At 41.6% G+C, this 7,874-nt stretch overlaps 1 protein-coding gene across 1 annotated transcript; it reads left to right on the top strand.

Moving 5' to 3' along the window:
• The first annotated feature begins 212 nt into the window (after positions 1–212).
• On the top strand, positions 213–7,097 carry LOC119325922 (cullin-1-like). The gene is made up of 18 exons (XM_037599647.1): positions 213–493; positions 615–714; positions 1,833–2,018; positions 2,105–2,152; positions 2,238–2,441; positions 2,540–2,617; positions 2,712–2,801; positions 2,881–2,961; positions 3,050–3,112; positions 3,564–3,599; positions 3,669–3,755; positions 3,842–3,991; positions 4,068–4,123; positions 4,244–4,526; positions 4,688–4,831; positions 4,924–5,142; positions 5,243–5,410; positions 6,604–7,097. Exons 1-18 carry the CDS (start codon positions 348–350, stop codon positions 6,703–6,705), a joined length of 2,241 nt encoding a protein of 746 aa, XP_037455544.1. The 5' UTR covers positions 213–347; the 3' UTR covers positions 6,706–7,097.
• Positions 7,098–7,874: the final 777 nt, after the last annotated feature.

The following is a 7,874-nucleotide window of genomic DNA, read 5'->3' as shown; positions in this document are numbered from 1 at the left end:
ACTAAGCATATGTGTTCAACTCAACGCAGTCGTAATCATGTGCCGAACCGACCTACACCCGTGGCTAGATAACAGCGACACGATCCCCTCGCACACGCCTCATCCCAGCCGTCATCCCCCGATCGTACGGCCCACGCGGCCCGCGGGAGCGGAAGCGAACCTTCCTCCAATCAAAACGTCCTTGGTTGCGACGGGATTCCCCTCCTCATAAGCCGTCCGCCCCGTCTCTCCCACCCCTCATCTCTCTCCTCCCCAAACCCCACGCGGCGACGGGCGCAACAGAACCCAGCCTCTCCACTAGGGTTTGCGGCCGCCGTCGGGGGCGGAAACCGGCGGCTACGGCGGCGATGGCGGGCCACGGGCAGGACCGCAAGACGATCGATCTGGAGGATGGGTGGGCGTTCATGCAGCGGGGCATCACCAAGCTCATCAACATCCTCGAGGGCAAGCCGGAGCCGCAGTTCAGCTCCGAGGACTACATGATGCTCTACACGTAAGTCGCTCCCGTCCCCTCTTACCTCCGGCCGTGGCCAGGCCGGGCCCGATTCGATCTGATCCGGTGCTGATCTAGGGTTTCCCCGCCCCTCCCTGCTTGTCTCTCCCTTGTCGCGCAGGACGATATACAACATGTGCACGCAGAAACCCCCGCACGACTACTCGCAGCAGCTCTATGACAAGTACCGCGAGGCCTTCGAGGAGTACATCCGGGCCACGGTGAGCTGATTCGCCTGCTCTAGCTTATGCGTACATGCCGTGTCGTGTTCAGATTGTTCCCTGTTTTGTGCGTGTGTGTGCCTGTGCTGTTGGTTCTCTGGTCCAATGAATCAAGACGAGTCTGATTGTGTTTTGGTTCCGAACATGCACCACCCATGGATTTTCATGCGTGTTTTTTTTGGGGGTTGAGGTGTAGCCGGAGGGGAGTTGTCTTACTGGATGCAAATGATTACATTCTATCTTACTAGTATTTACTAGCACACATAATAAGATCCTGTTTACATATTTTGTTCCTGCACAATTTGAAACAAACCTTCCTCTTAGAATTCCGGTATCCCAGTCAAACAGCCCTTCACATAAATGCATCAGTGAGTTTGCTTTTACTTGGCAATGTGTTTTTAGGTCAGTTTATTTGTGCTCTCATCTTTCTGGGGTCCAAGCTGCTATACAAACAAATGTCATCACGGAGCTGGAAAAGTGAATCCTGCATTTTAGAACTGTTCTCAGTGTTTTCTGTGGTTATTCTTGAGATTAAGAGTACTTATCATGTTTGCATCTGGTTAAAAATTATTGCTCTTCTAACTAACGTCCATCATCCTAATTCGATGAAACATTTTCTATCACTAAAATTGTCTTGACGAATAACTCACTATATTAGGGTCACTCTTCTGGCCTCGTTATATGAATGTTGAGTTCATTTATTCTAGTAGATTGTTATCCTATAGAGACTCTGTTTGTGTGACTGAATTAATTTGTTCCGCTGAATTTAGATATCTTGTTAATACTATTTCCTGGTATAAATTTCTGGATATTTATGTCATTGTCATGAGTGTATATTTTCTTCACCATATTTAGTCTGGTATTTGGTGATGCATGTTGCTTTATGTAACTTGTAATCTTTCTTTGTCCATTCCCCTTGTTGTCTAATTGGATATCCTCCTAGTAACCCCTTTTGTAATGTGTGATGTGATGGGATGAAGGGGGACTAGGAATCCAGGGTGGTAGTTATGTTCTGAATTTGTGACAGGACTCACACAACACACATCTTACGGTTTGTTCTATAATCATCCTGTGGTTTATTTGTTTGCTCACTTTTTATTTATACTCAATTACTGTAGGTCTTGCCATCATTAAAAGAGAAGCATGATGAGTTTATGCTCAGGGAGCTGGTACAAAGGTGGTCGAACCATAAAGTTATGGTTAGGTGGCTTTCACGCTTTTTCCATTATCTTGACCGGTACTTCATCACACGGAGGTCGCTTACTGCACTTAGAGATGTTGGGCTTATTTGCTTCCGTGACCTGGTAATTACCATTTTCTAGTTCCTGTTCTCGTTATATGCCTTATTTAGTGTTTTTTTCTGTTCTAATCTGTCAACTCATGGTAATAGATATTTCAAGAGATCAAAGGGAAGGTAAAAGATGCGGTGATAGCTCTGGTGAGTCTTTGCATCTCTCTATGAACTTGTATCCAACAATTTCTGTACATATATAACTGAGTGTTGTGGCACCTTTCTTAAACAGATCGATCAAGAGCGTGAAGGTGAACAGATTGACAGGGCCTTGCTGAAGAACGTCTTGGATATATTCGTTGAAATTGGGTTAGGTAATATGGATTGTTACGAGAATGACTTCGAAGATTTCTTGCTTAAGGATACTACAGATTACTACTCTGTCAAAGCTCAAAGCTGGATTGTTGAGGATTCTTGTCCTGATTACATGATAAAGGTACCATCTATATAAGGCCTTTGTGACTGCTTACATATTTACCTATGCCTGGTATTTTTGTTTTTATGTAATTGATTGCTGGATGCCTCTTTTATTAGGCTGAAGAGTGCCTGAAAAGAGAGAAGGAGCGAGTTGGTCACTACTTGCATATTAACAGTGAGCCAAAGTTGCTGGAGGTATGTTGAAAGTTTGTGAGGGTCTTTGAGGAATGATGCAAATTATGCAGTCTGTGATATGTTTGTATTTAATTTGTGCTTCCTGATTTTACAGAAAGTGCAAAATGAGTTGCTTGCCAGTTATGCAACACAACTTCTGGAGAAGGAGCATTCTGGATGTTTTGCATTGCTTCGGGATGACAAGGTTTGATCAGAAGGAGGCACATTTCTTGACAGTGTATGTTCATCAACAGAATTGGCCACTTATTAATTGTTTGCTACAGGTTGAGGATCTTTCAAGGATGTACAGACTCTTCTCAAAAATCACCCGCGGTCTGGAACCTATTTCTAACATGTTTAAAACGGTATTGTCTTTAGTTCTCAAATTCTCAGATCTCCTTTCTACTCCTCGCAATTAGTTCTAAATTGTGATTGAACTGTACATCTTTGCAGCATGTTACGAACGAGGGTACAGCTTTGGTCAAGCAAGCAGAAGATTCTGCTAATAACAAGAAGGTGCAGTCTTTAACTTTAGCCATTGCATCATTTGTACACTTGCTTGTGGTTCAATTTGATTAGACAGTTGAATTTTCAAGAAGACACTCTTTCAATTTGTTTAGATAGTTTAAGATGTTATGACAAATTACAACCAATATGTGGTTGTAATAACGTCTTATATTATGGGACAGAGGGAGTAATACATCATTCAAGTGTCGATGAAGCTATTCCACATTAAATATTCTTGATACTGCTTACACCTGACTATTGCAACTTGCCAATTGGCTTTCTATATTGCTGCTAGTCTGCTGAATTAAAAAGATTAATGAGCTCCTCCTGCCAACTAGTGGTTCATCTTTGTGTTGTTACATTAATGAGCTCCTCCTGCCAACTAGTGGTTCATCTTTGTGTTGTTACATTTTTTTTTCTTTTCCTGCGAATACATATTCTGACAATATTGTTTGTACAGCCAGAGAAGAAGGAGATGGTTGGCATGCAGGAACAGGTGTGTAACTTGATTTTACTGCTCTTGTAATTGACATCTGTTACCTAATGCTTGTTATTTGCCTTTCAGGTTTTTGTCTGGAAAATCATTGAGCTGCATGACAAGTATGTAGCATATGTGACAGATTGTTTTCAGGGCCATACACTCTTTCACAAGGTCTGCCGGTCGATACATTTGTATCCCACTTTGCTTTCACTATAAATTGGGATTGCTGCCTCATTCCCAAACTTCTCTTTGTTCAGGCACTTAAAGAAGCCTTTGAGGTCTTCTGCAATAAGGGTGTCTCTGGCAGTTCCAGTGCTGAATTACTTGCCACATTCTGTGACAACATTTTGAAGAAAGGCTGCAGTGAGAAGCTCAGCGATGAAGCCATTGAGGATGCTCTTGAGAAGGTACAGTTGCCTTCACATTTGCTGATGTCATCAATTTAGAGCAAGGAACTCAAGTTTGTCAGTGAATAACTTTCAGGTGGTGCGGTTGCTCGCGTACATTAGTGATAAAGATCTCTTTGCTGAGTTCTACAGGTAACTACTTGTAAACCTAGAATGATATCTTTTTTTTTTCCTATTTAACCTCCACAGCTGAATAGTTGGTCATGATTTGGAGCTTTGTATTTGTATTGAAATGCTCGATCAATTTTACAGGAAAAAACTTGCAAGGAGATTGCTTTTTGACAAGAGCGCCAATGATGAACATGAAAGAAGCATCCTGACAAAGCTCAAGCAGCAGTGCGGCGGGCAGTTTACTTCAAAAATGGAAGGCATGGTTACTGACCTTACCGTTGCAAGAGATCATCAAACTAAGTTTGAAGAGTTTGTAGCTGATCATCCGGAGTCAAATCCTGGGGTAGACTTGGCTGTCACTGTCTTGACAACAGGATTCTGGCCAACCTACAAAACTTTTGACATAAACCTTCCCTCCGAGATGGTAAGTTAACTTTTTCTTGGGAAATAAGGAGCATGAGTTCATTTCTATCTCGGAACATGAAACACAGATATCAAATCGCATTGATTCATTTTGATTAAAATTTTCCTGTTTTTGCATTTTTTTGAAATGGAAATTTATCTGCACTTCTCAATTTATGTCAGGTGAAATGTGTGGAGGTTTTTAAGGAGTTCTACGCAACAAGAACAAAGCACAGGAAGCTTACCTGGATATACTCCTTGGGAACCTGCAATATCAGTGCAAAATTTGATGCTAAAACTATAGAGCTCATTGTTACAACATATCAGGTAACTTAGATTAAACTGTATTCACTTTGACAAATGTGTACTTGTAATCTGTCATCTGTGATTATTTTTTTACATGCTTATTGTTTTTGCAGGCTGCGTTGCTGTTGTTGTTCAATGGATCTACTAAGCTTAGTTACTCTGAGATTGTAACACAGCTGAACCTGTCAGATGATGATGTTGTCCGTTTGCTTCATTCTCTCTCTTGCGCGAAATACAAGATTCTTAGCAAAGAACCAGCTGGTAGAACTATTTCGCCCAATGATTCTTTTGAGTTCAATTCGAAATTTACTGACAGGATGAGGAGGATCAAGGTATTTTCTGGTTCTCTTATTTGATTTGTTTGGTGCCATACTTAATAGAGTATAGCTATCCATGTTATTCTTTCTGATTGCATATTCGCATAACTTGTAGATACCCCTACCTCCTGTCGATGAGAAGAAAAAGGTTGTTGAGGATGTTGACAAGGACCGGAGGTATGCAATTGATGCATCAATTGTGCGGATCATGAAAAGTCGCAAAGTTATGGCCCATACGCAGCTAGTTGCAGAATGTGTGGAGCAGCTCAGCCGCATGTTCAAGGTACTGTTCTCTACATACTTGGTCACTGGGAGTTTGGCACATCTTGCTACTAAAGCGCATTTAACATCATCGATTTCCGTTTGCATAACTCGTTACTGTCAAACATTACCATATTCATTGGCATAGCACGCACTAACATTACCATTTTGTCGCACTTGCCTTTTGTTCTGGATGATTTTTTCGATCCCTATTTTGAACACTGGTGAAGCCTGATGTTTGCACTGGAGTTGCTAATGTCATGTTTTGGGGTAGTTGTATGACGCCAGTAGGCAAATGACTTGACTAGCTGTTTATGCTCTGTAGACTGTTAATATTTGTTTTGATACATGGGTTGGTTTAGCAACTGACAGATGTTTAGCTTTAATTCAAATGATTTTTAGCTGTTTATGCTTGTCTAGACTGTTCATATTTGTTTTGACAGGTGGTTAGTTTAGCAAATGACAGATTTTTAGCTTGAATTTGGTTCTGTAACCTGAATATTTTGGAGAGAATTCCTTATTTAACATCGTGCTTAAATTTTATGCCCTATTTAACATCGGCAAATAATTTCTTCCCTATGTAACAACGAGTCTAAATTTTATGCCCTTTATAACACTTTCGTCCCATTTAGGCCTAAATGACACCTAAAAAGACCATTTTACCCCTTATATCATATGATTGTGTGCGCACGCGTACTGCTGCGTCCGTGTGTGTGCGCTGCTGCGTGTTTGTGTGTGTGTGCGTGCTGTGTGTGTGTGCTGCTGCATCCGTGTGTGTGCTGCTGCGTCCGTGTGTGCGTGTGTGTGTGTGCTGCTACATATGTGTGTGCTACGCGTGTGTGTGCTGGTGTGTGTGCTGCTGCATATGTGTGTACTATGCGCGTGTGTGTGCTGGTGTGTGTGCTGCTGCATGTGTGCGTGTGCCTGTGTGCGCTGTTGCGTGTGTGCTACTGCCACTGCCTGTGTGTGTGCACTACTTCCCCGCATTGATGTTATGTGTGTGCGCTACTGCTCCGCACACACTCGTACCACATTGGGACAAAAGGGTCTTTTCAGGTGTCATTTAGGCCTAAAATGGACGAAAGTGTTATAAAGGGCATAAAATTTAGACTCATTGTTATATAGGGAAGAAAAAAAATTCAGTGTCAAATAAGGAAGCGAAATTTAAAATAGTGTTAAATAAGGAATTGTTTCAATTTTTTGTGCCTACCGCAGCCTGACTTCAAAGCAATCAAGAAGAGGATTGAAGATCTCATCACGAGGGATTACCTGGAGCGGGACAAGGACAACGCCAACACATACAGATATCTGGCTTGATTAGTATTGGTGGTAGGTTGCAAGCTTGCTGGTGGTGGATACGCTCCAACGACTTGCTGCGATGTTGCAGCTTATTTTGGGGATTTCGGTTGCTATCTTCCCGGGCTGGTCTCATTTTGTACATGGTTCGTCAGAAACACTATTAGGCAACTCAGGATTAGAGGAGGCACCTCGGTACCACTGAATTATCCTTCTCTTGCAGTGCATTTTAAGTATGACTTAGATAATACCTTGCCTTTAGTATTTCTGCCTACTAGCTGTTAAGAGTGTGGAAACTTCCTACTGGAGTGTAAATCTACACGGCTGTGACGTATGATTGCGTTATATCGGAATGATGTGGAGAACAGAATTTATAAGTTTAGTCAGAGCAATAGCAAAAAGATTAACCACTACTAAGTCACTAGATGGGTGTTCTCTACTATCTAGCCTTGTCATTATCAAAGCGAAGCTTAAAATCCCTTCTTGATTTGCTATGACCAAAATCTGTGTTACCAATAGGTGCACTTGTAACAATGTCCTTCCATATAACCTTCTTTGCCTAATCATTTCTCCGACAAGTATAACATCTTCAATCACTAACCGTCAGTGACCCTACTTTCCAGCTGGTGGAACCTATTAGGCCTAGCAGCTTTCTTATCCTTGGCAATCTTTCTTCAAATATGAAGAATACTGCCCATTTTTCATCCTTCACTTGTCACCGTATTTAGATGAGATCGACCCTTGCATATTTAGGGGCTGTTTATATTTAGGCGCTCGTTTGTGTGATCGGGCGCGTGATTCTGTAATAAACAAAGATCTAGAAAGGAAATCAGCCAAGATACCCGCGCTCATTTTGTAGCTTACATTTATTTGGGGTTCAGTTTTTTAAAAGTCATAACTTTTGATTTGAGCACCAAAATTCAGATACGTTTTCACCGCTGGATTTTTCACGACGAGTTCTTCAAAATTAGATCCCATATGAATATGTTTCGTCGAACTTTTTCTGTGAGCAACTTTAGGTGCAATGGAGGCAACTTTGTTTTTATAGGGAAGCAACTTCTTTTTGGCATATTAGAACCGCCTATTAGGTTGTCAAAATGAAAAAAAACACAAAACATGAGGCACATTTAGTGCCACATACAAGCAACCTCACAACACTATGTGTATTTGTGATTTTTCCCAACTTTCCT

Source organism: Triticum dicoccoides, chromosome 1B (genome assembly GCF_002162155.2).
Source record: "Triticum dicoccoides isolate Atlit2015 ecotype Zavitan chromosome 1B, WEW_v2.0, whole genome shotgun sequence".
NCBI classification, from domain to species: Eukaryota; Viridiplantae; Streptophyta; class Magnoliopsida; order Poales; family Poaceae; genus Triticum; species Triticum dicoccoides.
This window is presented reverse-complemented; position numbering and strand designations above follow the sequence as displayed.